General features: G+C 47.2%; 1 protein-coding gene across 8 annotated transcripts in view; it reads left to right on the plus strand.

Moving 5' to 3' along the window:
- The window catches only part of LOC115084722, a 664,924-nt gene that overhangs the window by 632,752 nt on the left and 5,296 nt on the right, over positions 1–26,876 (plus strand). For 7 of the 8 annotated variants that reach the window (XM_029589949.1, XM_029589951.1, XM_029589952.1 and 4 more), the window contains one exon: positions 13,394–13,783. In XM_029589949.1, coding sequence (XP_029445809.1) covers positions 13,394–13,783 — 390 coding nt within the window. The remainder of the gene's footprint in view (positions 1–13,393; positions 13,784–26,876) is intronic. The other variant, XM_029589957.1, reaches the window with a different exon arrangement.

A 26,876-nucleotide genomic window follows, 5' to 3' on the forward strand; every position in this document is an offset into this window, starting at 1 on the left:
CTGTCTCCAGGATGGAAGTGCTCATTGCTGCTTTTCCACCAATGGATCCCGGGTCTCCGATGGCTCCGGTTCCCTCCCCGCTTACATTGTCATCGGGAGGAGAAACACAGTTACGCATCCCTCCATCGGGAGTTCTGCCTCAGCTATCGATGCCGATACGTCCCTCACCACCGATCCAACCATCGGTACCAATACGTTCGTCGGCACCACCGAACCATCCATCGATGCCTTCATCGGTGCCTCCGATAATTCCTCTGATTCCTTCGGAGCCTAGACCAGGACCTTCAGGTATCCCCACCACCCCGTCCCCCTCTAGTTCCTAGAGGGACAGGTGCTGATCCCTACGATACCTGGACCGATGATTCCTCTCCGGACACCAATGATTTACCTTCACCCACTGAAAGTAGGAAGCGTTCTCCTCCAGCGGACCTCTCTTTTTTAAACTTTGTGAAGGAAATGTCTGAATTGGTTCCCTTCCAATTGCAGACTGAACAGGTTGATAGGCACCAGATGATGGAGTTGCTCCATTTCCTGGATGCTCCCAAGGTAATAACCTATATTCCTATCCACCAGGTTCTTCTGGATCTCCTGAAGAAGAACTGGGAACATCCTGGCTCCATTCTTCCAGTCCACAGGAAAGCTGACACTATCTATTTGGTGCAGTCAGCTCCAGGCTTTCAGAAAGTAAAAAATGTCCACGAGGCGTGGTCATTGTTAAAAAATACCATTCTAGAAGCACAGTCCAGATGTATTCCACACATTAAGAAAGGTGGAAAGAAGGCAAAACGATTACCGGCATGGTTAAAAGGGGAGGTGAAAGAAGCTATTTTAGCCAAAAGATCTTCATTCAAAAATTGGAAGAAGGATCCAACAGAAGAAAATAGGATAAAGCATAAACATTGGCAAGTAAGACATTGATAAGACAGGCTAAGAGAGAATTTGAAAAGAAGTTGGCTGTAGAGGCAAAAACTCACAGTAAAAACTTTTTAAAATATATCCGAAGCAGAAAGCCTGTGAGGGAGTCAGTTGGACCGTTAGATGATCGAGGGGTTAAAGGGCCACTTAGAGAAGATAAGGCCATCGCGGAAAGATTAAATGTTTTCTTTGCTTCGGTGTTTACTGAAGAGGATGTTGGGGAGGTACCCGTAATGGAGAAGGTTTTCATGGGTAATGATTCACATGGACTCAATCAAATCACGGTGAACCTAGAAGATGTGGTAGGCCTGATTGACAAACTGAAGAGTAGTAAATCACCTGGACCGGATGGTATACACCCCAGATTTCTGAAGGAACTAAAAAATGAAATTTCAGACCTATTAGTAAAAATTTGTAACTTATCATTAAAATCATCCATTGTACCTGAAGACTGGAGGATAGCAAATGTAACCCCAATATTTAAAAAGGGCTCCAGGGGTGATCCGGGAAACTACAGACCGGTTAGCCTGACTTCAGTGCCAGGAAAAATAGTGGAAAGTGTTCTAAACATCAAAACATCAAAATCACAGAACATATAGAAAGACATGGTTTAATGGAACAAAGTCAGCATGGCTTTACCCAGGGCAAGTCTTGCCTCACAAATCTGCTTCACTTTTTTGAAGGAGTTAATAAACATGTGGATAAAGGTGAACCGGTAGATATAGTATACTTGGATTTTCAGAAGGCGTTTGACAAAGTTCCTCATGAGAGGCTTCTAGGAAAAGTAAAAAGTCATGGGATAGGTGGCGATGTCCTTTCGTGGATTGCAAACTGGCTAAAAGACAGGAAACAGAGAGTAGGATTGAATGGGCAATTTTCTCAGTGGAAGGGAGTGGACAGTGGAGTGCCTCAGGGATCTGTATTGGGACCCTTACTGTTTAATATATTTATAAATGATCTGGAAAGAAATACGACGAGTGAGATAATCAAATTTGCAGATGACACAAAATTGTTCAGAGTAGTTAAATCACAAGCAGATTGTGATAAATTGCAGGAAGACCTTGTGAGACTGGAAAATTGGGCATCCAAATGGCAGATGAAATTTAATGTGGATAAGTGCAAGGTGATGCATATAGGGAAAAATAACCCATGCTATAATTACACAATGTTGGGTTCCATATTAGGTGCTACAACCCAAGAAAGAGATCTTGGTGTCATAGTGGATAACACATTGAAATCGTCGGTGCAGTGTGCTGCGGCAGTCAAAAAAGCAAACAGAATGTTGGGAATTATTAGAAAAGGAATCATGAATAAAACGGAAAATGTCATAATGCCTCTGTATCGCTCCATGGTGAGACCGCACCTTGAATACTGTGTACAATTCTGGTCGCCGCATCTCAAAAAAGATATAATTGCGATGGAGAAGGTACAGAGAAGGGCTACCAAAATTATAAGGGGAATGGAACAACTCCCCTATGAGGAAAGACTAAAGAGGTTAGGACTTTTCAGCTTGGAGAAGAGACGACTGAGGGGGGATATGATAGAGGTGTTTAAAATCATGAGAGTTATAGAACGGGTAGATGTGAATCGGTTATTTACTCTTTCGGATAGTAGAAAGACTAGGGGGCACTCCATGAAGTTAGCATGGGGCACATTTAAAACTAATCGGAGAAAGTTCTTTTTTACTCAACGCACAATTAAACTCTGGAATTTGCTGCCAGAGAATGTGGTTCGTGCAGTTAGTATAGCTGTGTTTAAAAAAGGATTGGATAAGTTCTTGGAAGAGAAGTCCATTACCTGCTATTAAGTTCACTTACAGGTCGATCCAGTATCGTCCGCTTGAGGATTGCCCGTCTGTAACGTGCTCGTAGCGCACAATTCGGGCGCGCAAGGCAATTCGGCGATACAGTCTCCAGTTTCACGCGTCCGTATCGCTTCTGAAAACAGACGCATAACCCTTTCCGCACCCGGCATGTAAATGAACGAAAAAGCTGTATAATGAAGGAATTAGCTATTCCCCTGCAATACTGTAACGGGCGCTGATATTATCTCCTCCGTAACCCGCTGTTCTGCCGCGGCCTTAACCTGCTAGTTTACCGCCTCCCCCTAGTAGGAGTTAGTGTAGTGTAGTGTAGGGTAAAAACATTGCTTACCCGCCCTGGTCCCGTCCGGTCTCCTGCAGCCCCGTCCGGACCGGACGGGACTGCCGGAGACCGGACGGGACCAGGGCAAAAAAAAACAAACGAAAAAGTAGCAAGGCTCGGGCCTGCTATGGTAAGTGTAAAAAGTGTAAAAAACAAAAAACCTGTGTGTTATATAAAAAAAATAAAACAATTTTAAATACCTGTCGGAGGGCCGTGGGTCCCGGTGGGCGGCGGGCAGCCATCAGCGGCATCCGGTAGTCCCTTCTCCCTTCCTCCCTCCCTCCCCTGCCTGGATGAGCGCCAAAATCGCACGGGCGGGTCGGCAGCGGGGGGGGGGGGGGGTGGGCCGCAGCGGGGGGGGCGGCAGCAGGATCCGGGAGCGGCGGGTAGGCGGCAGCGGGGTCCGGGGGTGGCAGCGAGATCCGGGGAGCCAGCAGCGGCAGCATGTTCGATCGGAAAGGCAGCTAGGTGGCAAAGTAAAGATGGCCGCCTGCACGGGAAAATCGTGCAATTGGCCGCTGAAGACGTGACGTCACGACGTTTGGCGTCACGGGGTGTGACGTCACGTCTTCAGCGGCCAATTGCACGATTTTCCCGTGCAGGCGGCCATCTTTACTTTGCCACCTAGCTGCCTACCCGATCGAACATGCTGCCGCTGCTGGCTCCCCAGATCTCGCTGCCACCCCCGGACCCCGCTGCCGCCTACCCGCCGCTCCCGGATCTTGCTGCCGCCCCCCCCGCTGCCGACCCGCCCGTGCGATTTTGGCGCTCATCCAGGCAGGGGAGGGAGGGAGGAAGGGAGAAGGGACTACCGGATGCCGCTGATGGCTGCCCGCCGGCCGCCTGGACCCACAGTCCTCCGACAGGTATTTAAAATTGTTTTATTTTTTTATATAACACACAGGTTTTTTGTTTTTTACACTTTTTAAACTTTTTTACACTTCCTGGTGCCTGTCATTTCAAATGTCATTTGAAATGACAGGTACCAGCTGTTTACTGTATAGGCGCTGTTACAGCGCCTATACAGTAAAATGGGTTGCGCGGGCATAACCCTTCCCTAACGCTTCACAGCCGCGGCATGCATTTGCATGCGATTAGAGGAGAGTATCGGGGAGTTAGTGAAGAGAACTGTGCGTGCGGGGAGGAAGGGTGCGCCTGACACTACCTCACTGTTTTTACCGCGGCCTTACTGGATCGAGCCGTTAGAGAATAGCCACTGCCATTAGCAATGGTTACATGGAATAGACTTAGTTTTTGGGTACTTGCCAGGTTCTTATGGCCTGGATTGGCCACTGTTGGAAACAGGATGCTGGCTTGATGGACCCTTGGTCTGACCCAGTATGGCATTTTCTTATGTTCTTATGATCACCACTCTGTAGTGGTGGAGTCTGCACAGAAGAGAGCAAAGAGGTCAAAGCCTCACACTTCTGTTCCCCCTGGCAAGGAACACAAGTTCCTAGATGCTATTGGTCGCCGAGTCTTCCAAGGGTCAATGCTCATCTCCCGGTTTGCCGCCTATCAGCTCTATATGACCCAATATAACAGGGTCATTTTTAAGCAGATACAAGACTTGTCGGACTCCCTGGCTCAGCAATTTCAAGAACAGATCCAAACCCTAGTAAACAAGGGTTTTGAGGCAGGCAAGCATGAGATCAGAACATCTTATGACATCTTTGATACTTCTACTAGAGTATCTGCAGCTGCTATTTTGGCGAGAAGGTGGGCCTGGCTCAAGCCTTCTGATCTTCGCCCTGAAGTACAAGACAGGCTATCCGACCTGCCTTATGTCGGAGATAATCTGTTTGGCGAACAGATTCAACGGAAGGTGGCGGAACTAAAGGACCATCATGAGATCCTAAGACAGCTCTCTCTGATGCCTTCTGACTATTCTTCTAAACCGCCCTTCAGGAAGGACTCTAAAAAGTCCTTCTTCCGCCCGAAGATGTCCTACCCGCCACCAACCAGATCCTGTGCCACGAGACCTTTTCAAAAAGCACAGTCTCGTCAAACACGTAAACAAAAGCCACAAGCAGCTCTTCAACCAGGGCCTGCTTCAGGTTTTTTACTTCCACCTAGAGAGCAGCAGCCAGGTTCCACTGCCTCACATACCAGCGGGAGGTCAATTGTTCCACTTCCACAACATATGGCACTCAGTCACCTCAGACCAATGGGTACTGGCAATAATTGCACAGGGTTACCATCTGAACTTTCTCTCCGTGCCACCGGATTCCCCACCTCTACCGACGTGCAGAACATCCGATCACTCCATTCTTCTGGATCAAGAGGTCTTCCTCCTTCTCCAGTCCAAGGTAGTAGAACCCGTACCCTACTCTCAGCACGACCTAGGTTTCTATTCCTGGTACTTTCTAATCCCCAAAAAATTGGGAGGCGTCCGTCCTATTCTGGAGCTACGGGCCCTCAACAAGTATACTTGGATTTTCAGAAGGCATTTGACAAAGTTCTCATGAGAGGCTTCTAGGAAAAGTAAAAAGTCATGGGATAGGTGGCGATGTGCTTTCGTGGATTACAAACTGGCTAAAAGACAGGCAACAGAGAGTAGGATTAAATGGACAATTTTCTTAGTGGAAGGGAGTGGGCAGTAGAGTGCCTCAGCGATCTGTATTGGGACCCTTATTTTTCAATATATTTATAAATGATCTGGAAAGAAATACGACGAGTGAGATAATCAGATTTGCAGATGATACAACATTTTTCAGAGTAGTTAAATCACAAGTAGATTCTGATAAATTGCAGGAAGACCTTGTGAGACTGGAAAATTGGGCATCCAAATGGCAGATGAAATTTAATGTGGATAAGTGCAAGGTGATGCATATAGGGAAAAATAACCCATGCTATAGTTACACAATGTTAGGTTCCATATTAGGTGCTACAACCCAAGAAAGAGATCTAGGCGTCATTGGGATAACACATTGAAATCATCAGTTCAGTGTGCTGCGGCAGTCAAAAAAGCAAACAGAATGTTGGGAATTATTAGAAAGGGAATGGTGAATAAAACGGAAAATGTCATAATGCCTCTATCGCTCCATGGTGAGACCGCACCTTGAATACTGTGTAGAATTCTGGTCGCCGCATCTCAAAAAAGATATAATTGCGATGGAGAAGGTACAGAGAAGGGCTACCAAAATGATAAGGGGAATGGAACAGCTCCCCTATGAGGAAAGACTAAAGAGGTTAGGACTTTTCAGCTTGGAGAAGAGACGGCTGAGGGGGGATATGATAGAGGTGTTTAAAATCAAGAGAGGTCTAGAACGGGTAGATGTAAATCGGTTATTTACTCTTTCGGATAATAGAAAGACTGGGGGGCACTCCATGAAGTTAGCATGTGGCACATTTAAAACTAATCGGAGAAAGTTCTTTTTTCTCAACGCACAATTAAACTCTGGAATTAGTTGCCAGAGGATGTGGTTAGTGCAGTTAGTATAGCTGTGTTTAAAAAAGGATTGGATAAGTTCTTGGAGGAGAAGTCCATTACCTGCTATTAATTAAGTTGACTTAGAAAAATATCCACTGCTATTACTAGCAGCGGTAACATGGAATAGACTTAGTTTTTGGTACTTGCCAGGTTCTTATGGCCTGGATTGGCCACTGTTGGAAACAGGATGCTGGGCTTGATGGACCCTTGGTCTGACCTAGTATGGCATGTTCTTATGTTCTTACCTCCAGCGAGAGAAGTTCAAGATGGTAACCTTAGGTTGGCTCTGCTCTCTGGACCTCCAGGATGCATACACTCATATTGCGATAACTCCATCTCATCACAAATACATTAAGTTTCTAGTAGGCAACAAGCACTATCAATACCAAGTGCTTCCATTCGGCCTAGCATCTGCGCCACGAGTATTCACAAAATGCCTTGTATTCGTTGCATCCTTCCTCAGGACTCAAGGTGTTCAAGTCTACCCCTATCGGACGACTGGTTAGTCAGGGCTCCCACTCAGCAAGCTGCTCTGTCGTCCCTCAATCTAACCTTACACATCTTAATTTCATTAGGATTTCTCGTCAACTACTACAGATCCTATTTAGTCCCATCTCAAACCTTGTCGTTCATTGGGGCAGACTTGGACACCTTGCAAGCAAAGGCTTTCCTGCCTCGAAAGCGAGCACTAACTCTCGTCTCTTTCTCACCAGCTGCAGACTCAGCATTCTGCGATTGCACGCCAATTTCTCATCCTTCTGGGACACATTTATTTATTTATTTATTTATTTTTGTTTTATATACCGGCAACCGTTTGCACATCGTGCCGGTTTACAGATAACTTACAACCAAGGATATATAGGCAAAGCCTTTACATGGAACATTGAGTAACATAAACAAAGTAACATAGTAAATAACTATAAAGGTAAAATACAATAAATGAGTAGATAAAGGAGGGGAGGGATAGGGGTGGACGAGACAAAGGATAAGGGGAGGGGGAATGGTGGGTGGATACATAAGGAGAAGTTATGTACAGGGGTACCAGGAACAATTTATGTGTACACAGGTTATATACAGGGGTACAAGGAACAATTGATGTGTACACAGGTTATATACAAAATTGTATAAGCGCAGGATGACAATAGTTGAAGAGGGAAGATGTAAGCGGATGTGCTGAGTGGCAATTTTTTAGGTTTGTAGTTCCTTAGGGGGGGGAGGGTGTAGGGTGTAGGTCCTGTGGTGAGGTGTTGGAGAGAGATGGTGTGTGGGTTATGGGGTTAGAAGGAAATGATGATGATTGGGGGTAAGCTTGGAGGAAGAGCCAGGTTTTGAGTTTCTTTTTGAAAGTGGGTGTAGAGGTTTCTGTGCGTAGGTCGAGGGGCATGGAATTCCAGAGGGGGGGGCCTGCGAGGGAGAGGGCCCTATTGGTGGTGGAGATGAGTTTAGTGGATTTTATGGAGGGGGGAATAAGGGTTCCACGGAGAGAGGAGCGGGTTGGTCTTGTAGAGGTGCGAGGGGAGAAAGGTGGGTTTAGCCAGTTGTAATGTTCGTTAGTAATGCTTTTGTGTATGAGGGTAAGGGTTTTGTAAATTATACGAGAGCGGATGGGAAGCCAGTGGAGGTTGAAGAGGGTGGGAGTGATGTGGTCTTTTTTGTTGGCATTAGTAAGAATGCGTGCAGTAGCGTTTTGAAGGAGTTGTAGAGGTTTGATGTGGGTAGCAGGGAGACCAAGTAGGAGTGCATTACAGTAATCAATCTTTGAGAAAATTATAGATTGAAGTACTGTGCGGAAATCAGAGAAGTAGAGAAGGGGTTTGAATTTTTTGAGGGTTTGTAGTTTGAAGTAGCAGCTGCTAAGGATAGATTTGATATATGGTTTGAATGTTAGTTGGTTGTCAAGTATGACCCCCAGGTTTCTTTTGTCAGAGAGACAGTTAGGGGGGTGGAGGGTGGAGGGAAAGGGTATGGAAGCATGTTTGGAGGAGATGAGGAGGAGTTCAGTTTTTTGCGGGTTAAGGGCTAGGTGCATATCGGTGAGGAGTTGGTTTATGGAGGTGAGGATGGTGTTCCATTTTTGGAGAGCAGTGAGTACAGAATTAGTGAACGGTATGAGGATTTGCACATCATCTGCGTAGATGAATTGTGTAATACCAAGGTTGGAGAGGAGGTTTGTGAGGGGGAGCATATAAATGTTGAATAGGGTGGATGAGAGAGAGGATCCTTGAGGGACGCCACAGTCGAGATTAACGGGGGGGATGAGAAGTTGTCAGTGAGGACTGTGTATGTACGGTTTTGGAGAAAGGACTTTATCCAAGAGAGGGCGGTACCTGTGATTCCTATGCTAATGAGAGTGTTGATGAGGATGTTATGATTTACTGTATCGAATGCGGCGGAGATATCTAGCATGGCAATGAGGTAGGAGTTGCCGGCGTCCATGCCTTTGATGATAGTGTCTGTAAGTGAGAGGAGTAGGGATTCCGTACTGAGGTGTTTTCGGAAACCATATTGTGTTGGTGGGAGTATGTTAGATTGTTCAAGGTGGTCGGAGAGGCGGGCGTTAACTAATTTTTCAATGATTTTGGAGAGGAATGGGAGATTGGAAATGGGGCGTAGGTTAGCTAGGTTGGCGGGATCGAGGGAGGGTTTTTTTAGGATGGGTTTGACCACGGCTTGTTTCAGGGAGGTAGGGACCATGCCGTGTTCCAGGGAACAGTTCACGATTTTGGAGAGTGAGGTGGCTATTGTTTTTGGAATAGCGAGTAGGAGCTTAGTGGGGATAGTTTCTGAGGGGTGGGACGAGGGTCTCATCTTTTTTAAAATGTTTTCTATTTCTAGGGTAGAGGAGGGATCGAATGAAGAGAGATAGGAGGGAGTACGTGGGGTGGAGGGGGTTATACTATTGGTGTTGGGGGAATTTTTGGAGTTAGGGTTAAACTTGGCAGTGATGTTGGATATTTTGTTCTTGAAGAAGAGGGCAATTTCATTGCATCGTGTCTGTGAAGGGGGGATTTGGAGTGAAGGCAGGTTGGGTTTGGTGAGATTAGAGACTAGGGTGAATAGTGCCTTAGGGTTGAATTGGAGGTGGTGAATTTTTTTGGCATAGTATTCTTTTTTAGTTTTTTGAATGGCATTTCTGTAAGTATGCATGAGTTGGTAATAGATGGTTTTCGAGGCAGGAGTGGGGTGTTTGCGCCAGTGTCTTTCTGCAGCTCTGAGCTGGGTTTTTTGGGTTTTCAGTGTCTGGGTGTACCAGGGTTTTTTGGATGCTTTGGTTTGTGTGATTGTTTTCCGAATGACTGGGCATAACTTGTTAGCGATTTTTTGGGTAGTTTCTGTCCAGGAGGATATGGCACTATCAGCTGTCTCCAGGTCAATGTGACTTGGTATGTTGGAGCAAGCCGTGGCAAGTGTGTCTAGGGGGCATGCTTTACGAAATTGAAAGGATTTAGGCTGAGAGGGAGCGGATATGGATGGGGTTTGTCATCCTCAGTCCACGTCACACCAATGGCCCGCTTGGCCATGAGAGTCATGCACCCGACACTAAGGTCACAATGGACTCAATCCATTCCGCCCCTGTCGACCATTGTCCACATCACCGACTCACTCAGTCTGTCTCTCGCCTGGTGGAATCTCCTCCAGGGCTTGCCCTTCTAGGCTCCAGGCCCTCAAGTCACGCTCACCACCGACGCTTCCAACCTCGGCTGGGGAGACCATGTGGCCAATCTGCAAACACAAGGATCTTGGTCTCCAGAGGAAGCCAAACACCAAATAAATTTCCTGGAGCTTCGAGCAATCAGATATGCTCTCAGGGCTTTTCAGGATCGCCTCTCAAATCAAGTCATCCTGATTCAGACAGACAACCAGGTGACCATGTGGTACATCAACAAACAGGGAGGCACAGGCTCCTTCCTTCTGTGTCAGGAAGCTGCACAGATTTGGGCGGAAGCTCTCTCCCATTCGATGTACCTCAGGGCCATCTACTTGCCGGGAGTGGACAATATGTTGGCAGACAAGCTGAGTCACGTCTTTGAACCTCACGAGTGGTCTCTCAACCCCTCGGTAGCGAACTCCATCTTCCAACAATGGGGTTCTCCTCGGATAGACCTCTTTGCGTCTCCTAAAACCGCAAAGAGGAGAACTACTGCTCTCTCATTCGCAGCAAATGCTCTCCACCCAGAGACGCAACCGGTCTGCTCTATGCATTTCCTCCACTTCCTCTTCTCTCGAAGACTCTCGTGAAGTTACATCAGGACAAGGGAACCATGATCCTGATAGCACCTCACTGGCCACGCCAAGTGTGGTTTCCAATACTTCAGGATCTCCCCATTCGCAGGCGCATTCCCTTGGGGACGGACCTGCTTCGGATCACTCAAAACGACGGGTGCCTCTGCCATCCCAATCTTCACGCCTTGTCCCTGACAGCATAGATGTTGAAAGGTTAATCCTTCAGCCACTTAACCTTTCTGAACCAGTTTCCCGTGTCTTGATTGCTTCTCAGAAGCCTTCCACGAGAAAATCTTACTCTTACAAATGGAAAAGGTTCACGTCATGGTGCTCTTCTCAGTCCCTTGACCCCTTTTCCTGTCCAGTCCCAAAGTTTCTGAACTATCTCTGTCATCTATCAGAATCAGGTCTTAAGACTTCTTCCATCAGAATGCATGTCAGTGCGGTAGCCCCCTTCCATAAAGGTGTCGAGTAGGTCCCTATATCAGTACACCCCCTTATAACACATTTTTTGAAGGGCTTGCTCCACATCAAACCTCCACTAGGTCCTCCAGCCCCCTCTTGGGACCTTAATCTGGTTTTGGGTCGGCTCATGAAACCTCCATTCGAGCCCCTTCACTCTAGTGAACTTCGATATCTCACATGGAAAGAGATTTTTCTTTTGGCTATCACTTCAGCTCGTAGAGTTAGTGAATTACAGGCTCTAGTTACCTATCCACCTTACACTAAACTTCTGCAGGACCGGGCGGTACTCCGCACGCACCCTAAATTCTTACCTAAGGTAGTTTCGGATTTTCATCTCAATCAATCCATCTTACTACCTACCTTCTTTCCCAGGACCCATGCCAATCCAGGAGAACAGGCTCTGCATACCCTTGACTGTAAACGGGCTCCAGCATTCTACCTAGACCGCACAGCTGCCCACAGGGAAAGCACTCAATTGTTTGTCTCTTTCCACCCTAACAAGTTAGGGAAGCCTGTGGGTAAGCAGACTCGCTCCTCCTGGTTGGCGGACTGCATATCCTTTTGCTATCAGCAAGCAGGCATTCCATTTCACGATTGTATTAAAGCACACTCTGTGAGGGCCATGGCAACTTCAGTAGCACACCTTCGATCGGTGCCGCTTCCTGACATTTGCAGGGCTGCCACCTGGAGTTCTCTCCACACCTTTGCAGCCCACTATTGCTTGGACAAAGCCGGAAGACAAGATTCCATCTTCAGCCAGTCTTTCCTTCGTAACCTATTTACAACGTGACACACCAACACCCTTCCGCCTGCCCAGTGGGCTTCAGGATGCCCTCTATCAAATTCCACCCCAGTTGTTGTGCCTGTTGCACGCCTTTGGGTACATTTGGTGCATGTTCGGACATCCTCAGCTCGGTTCTTACCCATATGTGAGGGCTACCATCCTGCTTGTCCTGTGAGAAAGCAAATGTTGCTTACCTGTAACAGGTGTTTTCACAGGACAGCAGGATGTTAGTCCTCACGAAACCCACCCACCGCCTCGCGGTGTAGGGTTCAAAACGTTTTATTGTTTTATTTTTCAGCACTGCCTGTAGCTTTTTAAATAAGACTGAAGGGGTTCCCCTGCTGGCTGCAGGGATAGTGCCGTGCTGGGCATGCCCAGTAGGGGCCAGTCAAAGTTCTGGAAACTTTGATAGAAGTTTTCCGTGATTGGGCTCCATCCTGTGATGTCACCTATATGTGAGGACTAACATCCTGCTGTCCTGTGAGAACACCTGTTATAGGTAAGCAACATTTGCTTTTCTGTAGGATTCAGTTGGCCACCCTTGATACTCCACCTGAGGGCTGAGCAAAGTACCTGAGGAAAAATCCATAGTTATTAGCCAGCACTCATCCCTGGGCATGAGATACAAAAAATAAATCAATAGTCCACAAATTCAGTAATAACAGCGCTTGTTCTCTTGCTAATAGTCTGACTCGTCATATTCCTGCTCGGGTTCTGCAGTCTCAGAATTCTAATTGCCTTATTAACCCTTCTGCGCATGACTATAGACTGCAGATAACATGTGGACATGCTTTTTTTTTTTTTTTTTTGTTGCTTCCACTATGTGGAATGTTTTACCTGCAGAGTTATGTTTGAAGAGGGATACTAAGGTTTTTAGGAAAAAATTGAAGGCAAAAGTTTTTTAAGGAAGTGTATGCAGATCTTGTTTAGCAATATTTAAGTTGATTAACCTGTTGGAACTTTAAATGTTTTAAGGTTAATTCTTGATAAAACTATCTTATGATATAATTATATAATTTGACTTATGTGTGAATTGTGCGTTTTAATTTTTATGTGTATATTTTATGGATGTAAGAGTTATTTGCACCGAATTAATTGGAAGTTGCATAATATAAGACTTTTTAAATAAACTATTTGGGATCTGACAGATGCTTGTGACCTTGGCTGGCCTCTGTCTGAAACAGGCGCTGGGCTCAATGGTCCTTGATCTGACCCAGCAGGCACTATTTGCTATTTTCAAAAGTAAACATTTCTTTGGTGTTTGTAGATGTCGTTATCATCTGCATAAACTATTCACTAGTTATAAAATATACAGATCATTGTTTTGTTTTTCATGCCATTCAGTTATTTTTTTGTGAGTATCAAATATATTTAACATTGCAAATAGTACTGTAGTAAATAATCTTTTGTATATTTTTTTCTTTGCAGGGCAGCCAGTGAAATATAACATCAGCCAGGAGGCTCAATCCCCACAGAACACAACCACGACCCCTAGTGCTAAGGCTAGTACATCAGACATGAATAAAAATGTCCTTTCTTCAATCTTTAGTGCTGCTTCAAAAAAACCTCTGGACCAAGGCTCCCAAACACATACTGAGCAAATCTCTTCCTCACCTTCCCAAGGTCTTTTATCTAATCAAAAACCATCCACATCATCTAATTCAGATATTTCAAGAAGCATTCCACTTGCCTTTCCAAATGCATCAAAGGACAAAAATGAAGCCATGTTGGAATTCTTTAATAGCATTAAGCACATGGAGATTTCTGAAGTGACTGCTACACTTAATAAAATTGCTTCCACAAATCCAGCTTTCAAAGGTAATTTAATTGCACATAAGGTTTCTTACTTTATATAACCATCTAATTTTTATTTTTGGTTAGCTCATTCTCCTAGGACAAGCAAGGGTGGTAGTCCTCACAGATGGGTGACCTCATCAGATAGAGCCAGACACAGAAAACTTTTGTCAAAGTTTCTAGAAGCTTTGACTGGCACACTGAGCATGCCCAGCATGCCACTATTTGCGCGTCCAAATGGGGTCCCTCTTCAGTCTCTCTTTTTCAGCATCGGATCCCATTTCTCTGGTTGGTATCCCTTCTACGCTGCGGTAGGTTATTTTTACCTTCCTAGCGGTCGATTCCTGGCGTGTCACTCCTCGGTGGCCGCTGGCCAGCTATTTTTTATGGCGTCACCTGGTTTTCACCGATGCGCCTGGAGCATGTGCATTTCTGATCCACACGAGGTTTGTTTCCTCTACCTGAGGGTATTGCATGACGTCCGAGCGTGTCAGATGTGTGATCAGATGACCCCCAAGGGCCATCGTGCTCGGCTAGATAAGATGGAAAAGTTCTTTGGTTCCAAAAGTCCACTCCATCTGCGTCGGCATCAGAGACATCAACTCCTGGAGACCGAGGGGAACCAATGGATACGCTCCCTATCTACTCCCCCAGCAGGTTCGTCCAGGGAAAGAGCTGCTGATGATAGGCCCTCTCCGATGTTGACACTGTTAAAAACATCAGGATCTCCAGCTTCCTCAACCCTGGGGAAAGACCGGGCCAAGCATTGCGGGAAATCCCACAAACACCATCACTGGTCACTGTTTGCGCATGGCTCCAGTTTCGGTGCAGCACCAGTGGCTGCTGTGCCGCCACCAAAGTGACCCCTTGGTGAGGAGGCCCCATCATCTCACAGACTCATGAATTCCAGGCGTTCCCCATCGATATCTGTGCTGGGCACCAAGCCTCGGGGCTCCGAGGAGGTACCAGTGACACCTCATCCCCCCTCCATCAGTCCTAGCTTCACCGGACTTCCAGGAGAAGTTGGACCGTAGAGTGCGCTGCTCCGAGCCCTGCAGGGCATTGAACCGGCACTGGCTCACATACCAGTGCCGGAACCTGCACCAGCGCTGTTGGCGCCTCTGTGTGAGCGTCTGGACATCCTTCTCTGTGTCCTTCCGACACAACCGGTGTCAGGGGGGTTCCTCGATGCTCCAACATCCACCGATGCCCCCCTCTGGAGCGATTATCATAGTTTGGGTCCTCCGAGGAGGAAGACTCGCTTTGGCCACCGGTGCCATTAGCTCTTTGGTACCGAGGCCTCAGTTCCTCGAGCCCCTACCCGGGCCATCGGGAGCCTCACTGCCATTGGTACCCTTTCCGCCCTCGAGGCCACCGGTACCCTCACTCTCATGGGGGCCTGCTGCTCCTTTGCCGCAAGAATTTGGCAGGCCCCAGCATGCCGCAAGTGAGACAGCCTCCGCTTGCGGCACGCCGGGGCCTGCTTCTTCTTCGCCATGAACAGGACTGCTTCCGCTCATGGCAAAGATGGAACAGTCCTCAGTGTGCCGCGAGCAGAGGCCATCCCACTTGCGGCATGCTGGGGCCTGCCAAATTCTGCACAGAATCTGCAGAGCTGTGCAGGAGGGGAATTCTGTGGGAATTCTCTTGCAGAGTGCAGCACAGAATTCCCCAGGACTACAAGTTGAGAAAGACGAAGGGGAAATGATTTTAATAGCCTTCTTTTGATCACATCAAATATAGTTTTTATGGCTTCATTACCTAACTGTTGCTCAACTGCTAAAAATATTCCCAGACGTCTTCATGCAATACAGTGGAGCTCTTCTCCATCCAAACTTTCGATGTCTCAGCTTCACAGCATGGTTATTGAAAGCAAGTTAGTTCACAATATGCTTCTTCCGTTAGAAGTCACAGCAAGGAAACCTTCTACCAAACATTCTTACAACTTTAAATGGAAATGATTCTAATGATTCTCCTATTGGTACATATATTGCAAAGAGGATCCATTCATTTGCCCAAACACAACTTTGCTTCAATATTTTTTCAGTCTTTCAAAGTCTGGATTATAAGACTAATTGTATCAGTCCACCTAAGTTCAATTGTAACATGCCATCGCAACTCAGGTCTTCCAGTTTCTCAGCACCCAATCAGGGGCGGATTAGCCTATCGGGGGATCGGGCCAGGGGCAGATTGTGGGAAAATAGTGGCCCGGGGGGGGGGATTTTTCTCCATACTGGCCCATGGGTACCCAATTGCATATACAATATAATTTACACATATAATTTACATATATATGTACCCACCCCTATATTTCTGCATGGTCCTCCCATATCAGCACAGTACTATTTGCCAAAACTCAAAGAATAACAACCCCACCTATGAAAAAGAATACCACAAATATTACACCAGAATCTAAAATATCAATACTACACCTATCAGGAAAACAGAACAGGCCAAGCTACTACAGATCCCTACAGAGAAACCACATGCTAAAAGAATGCTTCATCTCAGTCTTTGCATGCAGAACACAAACTCTCACCAAATACAGAATAAAGCCACATAAAGTATAAATAGAAATGTGCAGACAAAAACTAAACTGTAAAATGTATCACGCCAGACTCTATACAGTGCAACAATGGAAAAACAAAAATGTCACCATTCCTCATGAAACAATCAATAAAATCAAGATATATAAATCATGAATCATAATTATAAAATCATACTAATAAAATAATTTCAAAACAGCTGATGAATAGAATATCCAATAATTAAAGACTCAAACAAATTTCGAAACCTTTACCAAACACCAATAAAATATTTCAAACAGCAGACACATCACATACTACCCAATGATTAAAATGGTAGTCAATCAAGAAAACTGAACTTAAAAAGCCACCTTTACTTACACTCTCCAGCAGTTCTCCTACTCCTTTCCCTTGCAGGCCACACCAGAAGCAGCAGTAGCTGCTGAAGCTGTCCTCACGGTTCTCTTCCTTAGGGACCACAACCAGTCTCTTCTCTCTCTCTCTCTCACACACACACACACCAGTCATACCCTCAAGACCAGTTTCTGTCTCTCACACACCAATCATCTCCCCACCGAGTCTCTCTCTCTCTCTCACAAGTACACACATACCAGTCATCTCCCTGATCAGTCTCACACATACACACGACACCTCTCTGGCCAGTCTCTCTCAATCACACAATGCTCTCACTCCCTCTTACACACAGGATTTCAATCACACAATGCTCTCTCTATTTCACTTACACACAAGCTCTCAATCACATACATGTTCTATCTCACTTACAAACAGGCTCAATCACACACATGCCCTCTCTCTCACAGCCACAAGCCAGCCAAAAACATGCTCCATCTCCCTCTCTCGCACACACACACACTGACTCACACAAGCACCCGCCCTGACTAATATATACACCACACACATACAGAAGCACCCTCCCTGCCTCACACACAGAAGCACCTTCCCTGTCACACACAGAAGCACCATTCCTTTCTCACGTACACACAAACACACACAGAAGCACCAAAATAAAGTGAAATCTCATCAAGTACAAGTCACTTCAGCTTCCTTAGCTCATCTGTGCGCCACTTCTATAGAAGAAATATGCAAAGCTGCCACGAGGTCCTATATTCACACTTTTGTTATGCAAATCCACCTAAAAAATGGCTCCTAAAGGGATAGTAGTTTTGGCCAGAGAGTACTTAAAAACTTGTTCAACTAATTGCTTCAGCTTTCTCTTTCTTTCCATCCACATTGAAATTCCGTGTTGCAATCTTTTCAATACTAAAACAAAACAAAAAAAAACAAAACTTTCCTAGCGTGTAGCAGATGGACTCAGAACAAGTGGGTATAGTGTGCTCGTGCTAGCAGTTGGAGACGGATCTGACGTCAGCATGGGTACATATATCCCCACAGGAAGTGAAGCAACTCAGTAATTTCCGTCTCCAAAGCAGTTTGGAGCGCCTGCACGCTCGCTGAGCGTGTTTTTCAATACTACTTTCTACTTTTTACTTTCTACTTTCTAAATTTCTAAGAAGATACCAGAAGACGAGCCCCGCACTCCTGCGGTGATACCCTCGGGTCCCTCCCCCAGTTGAGTTTCCCGAGGTGATTTCCGCGATCCCTCGGAGGTCTACGCCTCGGTCCGGTGGCTGAACCGCGGCAGGGATCTAGCCCCCGAGCGAGGGCTCGGGCGTGGCTGAGAGGCGCCTCGGTCCCGGTGAGGACTTAGCCCCGAGCGAGACGAGTTCGGCGGCTTAGAGGCAGCGGGTGCACTTCCTCAAGCGCGGCGGTGAAGGTATTTCCCCTCTCCCACCGCAGCCGGAGACCGCCCGGGTTACAGCCGGGAAGCGCCGAAGATCAGGTAAGGCGTACATCTCTTACTTTTTGGTCTCCGAGGTATGAGGATCGGCGGCGTTGCCTGCATGCGGCACGCCGTGGAGGTCGCCATTTTGTCTGCCTTGTTCAGGTATTGAGCGTCCACGGATAGGCGCACATGGATAGGCGCATAACGCAGCATATAGATTGGTAAGCGTACGTTATTGAGCGCCTCTTATTGGGCGCATGTTATTGAGCGCATATTGTATATTATTGAGCGCATATTGCTGAACGCATATTATCGAGCGCATATTGCATATTATTGAGCGCATATTGTATATTATGGAGCGCATATTGTATATTATTGAGCGCATATTGCTGAACGCATATTATTGAGCGCATATTGTATATTATTGAGCGCATATTATTGGCAGCATATCGCATAAGCGCCGGCACCCTGCATTCGCAAGACGCGATGGAACACTTAAAAGCCCCGGCGTCTCCAGAGGCGGCACCTCCTGATTCCAGCGTGAAAGCTCTTGGCCTGTGCTCAGCATGCCAGCTTAGAGCCACACAGAGTGAGGAGCCAGACTCCCTTTGTGCCCAATGTGAGGAGGCCGTGGGAGCCTCGGGCCAGGACCAGTCTCAACCGAGGTTTACCGACAGTTCCCCAGGGGCCACCCCGGATCTAGCGGGCCGTCTCGAACAGCCAGGAATCCCGGGGGACCTGGTACCCCGACGGCTAGAGACCGCTTCCATTTCCTGGGTGGACTTATTTAAGGGGATCCACGCCTTTGTACAGATGCAGTCTGCTTCCTGTCCAGGCCCTGCTGCCCCGGCTCACCCTGCCCCCGGACCCTCTCGCCCTTACCGCGGGCACCCACCTCCGGGCAGTCCGGCTCATGCGGATCCTGATGTCTCGGAGGACGAGTCCGGACCCCCCGAGGAGGGGGAACTTCCCTCGGGGATAGAGCCATATTGAACTATGAGGCGGTTCTTTCCCAAGGAAGATCTCTCCGACCTGGTTTCTCAGTGCCTGACGGAGTTGGCTATTCCAGGCCCCAGTACCATGGAGGCATCCATTCAGAACCCCCTGCTGGAGGCTCTTCGTCCGACAGCCCGCCATTTCCCCCTCCTGCAAGCGGCGCAACAGCTGATCGATTTGGAGTGGAATGCGCCGGAGGCCTCATTCAAAGGAGGTCGGGCCCTGACTGGCATGTACCCCCTGGACCCGGCAATCAAGGATATGCTGGCGTGCCCCAAGGTGGATGCCATAGTTAGCGCTGTGGTCAAGCGCACTACCATTCCAGTGGAGGGGGGGCGGCCCTCAAGGAGGCTCATGAACGACGCCTGGACGCCATTCTGAAACAAACCTTTGAGGTGGCAGCTCTGTCTTTGCGAATCGCAACCTGCTGCACAGTGGTGACGCGTTCCTGTTTGTCACAGGTCACGAACAATGCCCCAGCAGCGGACATGGAGTCAGCTCTCTCATTCCTCACGGATGCCGCCTCCGACCTAGTCCGTACAACAGCCAAGGGGGTATCATCCTCCGTAGCAGCCAGGAGGCAGCTCTGGATACGGAACTGGTCAGCCGATGCGCCTTCTAAGACACGTCTCACTAGAATGCCGTTCAAGGGTTCTCTTCTGTTCGGCAGTGACCTAGATAAACTGGCCAGCACATGGGGTGCCTCTCCAGTACCTCGACTGCTGGAAGATAGGTCCAAGAGGAACCAGCGCACCTTTCCGAGGCCCTCCAGAGGTAGAAACTCCCAACGCTTCACTCCCTATAGGAGCCACTACCAGGCACCTCGTCCTCAGGCCAGGAGCCAGCCCTTTCGGACCAAGCAGCACAAGAGGGGAGCCGGCTCGGGTTCAGGTCCCGGCCGCGCCTCACAATGAGAATCAGCCGATCCATCCGGGGGACGGAGCCATAGGGGGCAGGTTAACCCTCTTCTATCCCAGATGGGTCGAGATTACGTCGGACCAATGGGTCCTCGCCATCATCCGAGAGGGCTATTATCTGGACTTCCATCACATCCCTCCGGACAGGTTTGTGGAGACTCCGTGTCCAATCCACAAGAAGGCGGCATTGGAAGTTACCCTGGCGAGGCTCATGTCCTTGACAGCCATAATCCCAGTACCTGCATGGGAAATGGATTCTGGGCACTATTCCATTTATTTCATGGCACCCAAGAAAGATGGCACTTTCCGACCCGTCTTGGACCTCAAATCAGTCAACCGATACTTAAAGGTCCCGAGGTTTCGCATGGAAACTCTGCGCTTAGTCAAGATCGCAGTACAGCCAGGAGAATTCCTCACGGCCTTAGACTTGTCAGAAGCCTACCTGCATATCCCGATCCATCAGGATCATCAGCGCTACCTACGCTTCAAGGTTCTGGGACGGGACTTCCAATTCCGGGCTTTGCCCATCGGGTTAGCCACGGCGCCGCGGACCTTCACCAAGGTGATCGTAGTGGTAGCTGTGCTCAGACGGGAAGGAATCCTAGTCCATCCCTACCTAGACGACTGGCTGATCAGGGCGAAATCACGAGAGGAGAGCCATCGGGCAACCAACAGAGTGATCTCCCTTCTGGAAAACCTGGGATGGGTAGTCAACCTAAACAAGAGTTGCCTACAGCCTTCCCAATCACTGGAATACTGGGAGTCCGGTTCGACACCCAGGCAGACAAAGTCAGCCTAACCACCAAGAGAAGGTTAAAACTCCAGACTCGTCTACGGTCCTTGATGGGAGCCAGCCGGCCCATAGCTTGGGATTATCTGCAGGTTCTCAGTCTCATGGCATCCACCCTGGAAGTGGTACCCTGGGCGCGGGCCCATATGAGACCACTACAATGCTCCCTCCTCTCTCGATGGAGCCCATGCTTCCGTAATTACTCCGTGCAAGTACCTCTACCAGCCAGAGTGCGGACCCAGCCCACGGTGGTGGTTGCAGTCCGACCACACGAGCAGGGGGTCGAAGATGTCCTCCCCCACGTGGACCCTGCTCACCACAGATGCCAGCCTGAGCGGATGGGGAGCACACTGCGAAGAGCTCACCGCCCAAGGGCGGTGGAACAGAAAAGAGTCGGGGTGGAACATCAACCGTCTAGAGGCACGGGCAGTCCGCTTAGCCTGCCTGCGATTTGCTCACAGACTGCGGAACAGAGCAGTCAGAGTGATGTCCGACAACGCCACCACGGTGGCATACATCAACCGACAGGGCGGAACCAGGAGCCAACAGGTGTCCCTAGAGATAGCCCCGCTGATGGCGTTGGGCAGAGGCGAATCTCCAGGACATCTCCGCCGTCCACATTGCTGGAAGGGACAACACCGCGGCAGACTTCCTCAGCAGGGAAAGCCTAAATCCGGGAGAATGGCAGCTGTCCCCACAGCCTTTCAGATGATTGTGGATCAGTGGGGGACTCCGGACATGGACCTACTAGCGGACAGGTCCAATGCTCAAGTACCCAGATACTTCAGCCGCAAGCAAGATCCGTTCTCGCACGGGATCGACGCCCTGGTTCAACCATGGTCTCCAGGGACCCTGCTATACGCCTTTCCGCCGTGGCCCCTGCTGGGCGCCCTTATACACAAGATTCAGAGGCACAGGGTCCTAGTTCTTCTAGTGGCACCAGACTGGCCAAGAAGACCCTGGTACGCGGACATGAGAAGACTACTGACAGGGGAGCCCCTTCCCCTGCCTCCTCTCAGGGACCTGCTACGTCAAGGTCCCATCCTCCACAAGGATCCGGCTCAATTCTCTCTTACGGTCTGGCCGTTGAGAGGGCTAGACTGAAGAAAAGAGGTTACTCGGAGCCGGTGACAGATACACTCCTCTGAGCGCACAAGTTTTCCACAACCCTCACCTACATAAGGATCTGGAGAGTATTTGAAGCCTGGTGCCACACTCATGGCACCAATCCACATGCGACCACAATCCCTATTGCTCTGGATTTCCTGCAGGATGGGCTTCAGAAGGGTCTCTCCCTAAGCTCCATCAAGGTTCAGGTGGCTGCACTGTCTTGCTACGGTCCCAGGAGGGATGGCAAGACCATTGCCACGCACCCAGATGTTTCCCGCTTCCTGAAAGGAGTCAAGCACATTCGTCCGCCACTGAAGTGGCCAGTGCCCCTGTGGAACCTCAACATAGTTTTGGATTTCCTCGCGGGATCCACCTTCAGACCCCTTCGGGGCCTGTCTCTCTGTTCGCTAACTTTGAAGATGGTGTTCTTGCTGGCAGTGTGTTCAGCACGCCGCATCTCAGAGCTACAAGCGCTGTCCTGCCGTGATCCCTTTCTCAGGCTCACTCCAAAGGCTATCCATCTTCGCACGGTTCCCTCCTTCTTACCTAAAGTAGTCTCACAATTTCACCTCAACCAAACCATATCCTTGCCAACCATGGCGGGTTTGAAGAAGTCGGAAGAAGGGCGTTTGCTACGCCATCTCGACATCGGCAGATTGCTGCCCAGATACCTGGAAATGACAGAAGCAGTACGAAAGACAGACCATCTGTTCGTCCTTCACAGCGGGAAGAAACAAGGGGAAGCGGCTTCTCGGCCCACCATAGCCCGCTGGATCAAAGAAGTTATCAAGGCGGCCTATGTAGAGGCAGGAAAACCACCGCCTCTACAGGTCAAGGCTAATTCTAGCAGAGCGCAAGCAGCATCTTGGGCAGAATCTAGGATGCTGTCGCCCGCAGAGATATGTAAGGCGGCGACATGGTCCTCCCTCCATACCTTCTCCAGATTTTATCGTCTGGACGTCCAGGCCAGGAAGGACACAGCATTTGCGAGGGCAGTCCTACGCGGTGCTCAGGCAGCCTCCCACCCAGTTCGGGAGTAGCTTTTGTACATCCCACTTGTTCTGAGTCCATCTGCTACACGCTAGGAAATGTTGAGATTACTTACCTGATAATCTCCTTTTCCTTAGTGTATGCAGATGGACTCACCATCCCGCCCAGCTGCCAGTATACATCGGTTGCACCAATTCAAGGTAAGGCATGTCATGTCTTGCACGAGAGCGTCCACTCTACCAGGTGTCGACGCCTTCCGGTTGGGAACGCTGGCGGTCTCCAGCTACTATCAATCTGTCAGGGGAATCCTGTTTCACTAATTACTTGATCGGTCAGTACACATATATCCATAACAGCTTTTGCAAGGAAGATTACTGAGTTGCTTCACTTCCTGTGGGGGTATATGTACCCATGCTGACGTCAGATCCGTCTCCAACTGCTAGCACGAGCACACTATACCCACTTGTTCTGAGTCCATCTGCATACACTAAGGAAAAGGAGATTATCAGGTAAGTAATCTCAACATTTGCAGTCCTATGCCAGGAGTCTGCATTTTTCTGGATAAAAATTCTGCTTCTTCATGGAGAAGCAAGTTTGCTTACAGGTGTTCTCTGTAGACAGCAGGACAAATCCCACTCACCTAATTGTAGAGTTGAAGTTTAGCTTGTAAAAAGACTGAGGAGACTCATGCAGCAGCAGCTGTGTGGCAACACCAGTGTATGAAGAATATGTTCCACGTCAGGATTGGATGATGTCATCTACTTGTATATTTAGCTGAATTGTCCTGCTATCTACAGAGAATACTTGTTGCAGGTAAGCAGCTTTGCTTTCTTAGAAGTGAGGCCGCCTTTGACTTTTGTTCTCTGCATATAAATAGGACTTAAAAACAGCAGAATTTATTATTTGGAAGTACATGAAGCCTAATTAATTCTCTGAACTACCTTTGCAGTGTCTACTTCTACTGCTGGGAACACAATGAGCAAAGGTCTTGGGCTGGTTTTGCTGCTGAATCTGATGTGCGCAGTAGGAAGTAGCTACTGCAGGCAGCTCAGAGCCTTGGTTTCCAAATAATAATTTTCCCTAAATCCTAATTGTAAAGCATGTATGGAAATATCTTCACCTGTGCAGAATTATTGTACACCAGGGTTAAACAAACAGACGCACTGGAATATTAATACACACAACTAAAACTCTTTATTCTGTTCTTTTAAAATCTAAGTTGCTTTTGCATACCATATCCTATATGTCTCCCAATTGGGATACTGTACATACAGCTGTCTCTTGGTGAGAGCAAGGTGAAGGAGCATATTATTAAAGCATCCACAAATGTTATATTTGTAGGTGTTCTCAAGGAACTAAGATTTTTTAAATTTAAAAATGCCTATTAATTCAGTACAGTAAAGTCTTCATAATCCAGCCCCTCAGTGTGTGTCAACTGTGTACAGTAATAGCACCAAAAATCAATATAAGGTTATAGTGATTTTGACAGAACATTGTTTTTATAGCAAGAGTATATAGTTCATAGATGCAACTCTAAAGAATTTGTAAACTTACCATTACACATGAGAACTTTGTAGAACAGCATTTGTCACAGGGAGCAGAATGTTTAAATGATTTTACCCAGCAAACTAAGCAGTTCTAAATATAATTGGCAGCTGAAAATTGCCCTCCCCCTCTTTATATAAAAGTGCCTGGGCTGCAGAGGGAGGAATGCATAAGGGACCTTTATAACAAAAAATATCTGTGGAAAAATTACTTTTCCACAGATTTTTTTCTGTTACAACATTAAAATTCCCCCCAAAAAATAAAATAAAAACAAAGGTTCCTAGTAGTGCAAAAGAATCACATTTTAAAATCTCTGTGCATGCTTTTTGGCACTGCAGAGTCATAGGTACAGAAATACCTGCAGTGCTGGCTGACCCCTAATTGTTAGAGAAATTCTACAGAGTTTACCTTTGAAAATTTGCTTGCAGGCCCTTAGTTCAGGAATTTTAAAAATTGCCCCTTTAATGCTAATCACACAGCACTGTTTGACACAACAGGCACACATTTGGTAAATCTCCAGTGAAAGGAATTCTGTTCTAAGATGTGATCTAATTTAAAAATTGCTATATAAAACTGTGCTATAATTTTGCTCTTTTCAGGTACTACTTAAAACTTGCACGTACTAAAAACCCAAAACTTCTCACCCAATATGAATCTCTTGCGACGCTGCACCAACGAAATACTTAAATAATGACCTTCATAATAGGCTTCCTCGTTTAGGCTTTCGCCGATACAACTCGGCCTTATATATAATCATCGGTCATATTGTTGACAAAATTTTTTCAAGAATTTTTCTTTTGCATATTAAAATAATAAATATTTGACTGACATCATTTCTTGTATATAAAGCGTCATTCAAATGATTGAACTTATCTGATGGTGTTCACAGTTCTAACCCGTTGAAAACCATAACAGAGTTCACGGTGCTGACCCGACACGAAAACGTGTTTCGGACTGCTTTCACCATCTCCCAGTCCTTCATCAAGGGTAATGGTTCTGCGTCAAAAACATTCATTAATCAACTTTGATAACCAATCTTGCACATTCAGTCAATATTTCAGTGGACTTACAATTATAGCAGAGCGGACTATATCCTGGAAAAGTACTTACATGGTTGTCACCTAATTCAAACATGGCGCTTCGGCGTTTTTTACCCATTTCCGGGAAACCTCCCAAAGCCCTTGAATATGATGGAAAAATGACGTAATGTTGCTCCTCCCCCCTATCAGACTTGCTCCGGGTTTACCGTATACCACGTTATATCAGAGTATACCATTCTATAGAAGCATTGAGCCCTGCTGGAATCACAGTATTCAATCTAAATATCCACTGCTGTTCTTTCTTGTTTAGAACTTTATTGATGTCTCCTCCACGAGGATGGTTCATGATTTTTTCCAAAATTCTCCAACGCAAGGAATCAAAAGAATGTTGAAAGTCAATGCAGTGCTGCACCATGGGAGCAGTCCATTTTTTCGTGGTGATGCAACTCCGATGTTCAACCAGACGTGTACGAATCATTCTTTTAGTTCTGCCAACATAACAAAGTCTGCACGGACATTCAATGAGATAGACGACATGCGTGGAACGGCAATCGGTGTAATGATATGCTACATGTTTATACCCTCCAGCAGTAGTCCAAGTTTCACCAATAATTATTTGTTTACAGACTGAACAACCAGTGCACGGCCAAGTGCCATGTGGCAACACATCTTCAATAGGTTCCTGCAGAAATGAGTGCATTACCAAGTCGCCAATATTGCGTCCTCTACTGTATGCAATTATAGGATAGTCATCAAACAAGATATTGTGGGGGCGCAAGACAGCCCAATGTTGCTTGATAGAACGCGCAATGGATCCAGCCCTGTCAGAAAAAGGGATCGTGCAGACTAAAGGCGATTGGTTATCACTCTGTTTATCTAATAATAACCAACATCGTTGGGCATTTGTGGCTCTTTTCCATGCTAACTTGATATATCGTATAGGATAACCACGTTGTAAAAGTCTTTTAGCCAACAGATCTGCTTGTAGCTGAAACTGCCCTGTAGTGCTGCAGATACGCTTCAACCGCAGGAATTGGCCGATGGGTAGATTTTTTAACAAATGATGGGGGTGAAAACTTGAAAAATGCAGCAAGGTATTACGTTCACAGGATTTTCGATAGAGAGTAGTAGTTAACTTGTTTCCATTTTTTGAAATATGTAGATCCAAAAAATCTATTTGCTCTGAATGAAATGTCATTGTAAATTGTAAGTTCCTATCTAACGTGTTTATCCAACTGTGAAACTCTGCTAGCATATCTTGATCACCGTGCCACAGGAAGAACACATCATCGATATATCGGGTCCAATGCCCAACATTTTGAAATTCAATAGCATCATATAAACATGACTCTTCGAATTCAGCCACATAAAGATTTGCCAGACTGGGGGCCATAGTGGCC

The sequence above is a fragment of the Rhinatrema bivittatum genome, chromosome 2, assembly GCF_901001135.1.
Source record: "Rhinatrema bivittatum chromosome 2, aRhiBiv1.1, whole genome shotgun sequence".
NCBI classification, from domain to species: domain Eukaryota; kingdom Metazoa; phylum Chordata; class Amphibia; order Gymnophiona; family Rhinatrematidae; genus Rhinatrema; species Rhinatrema bivittatum.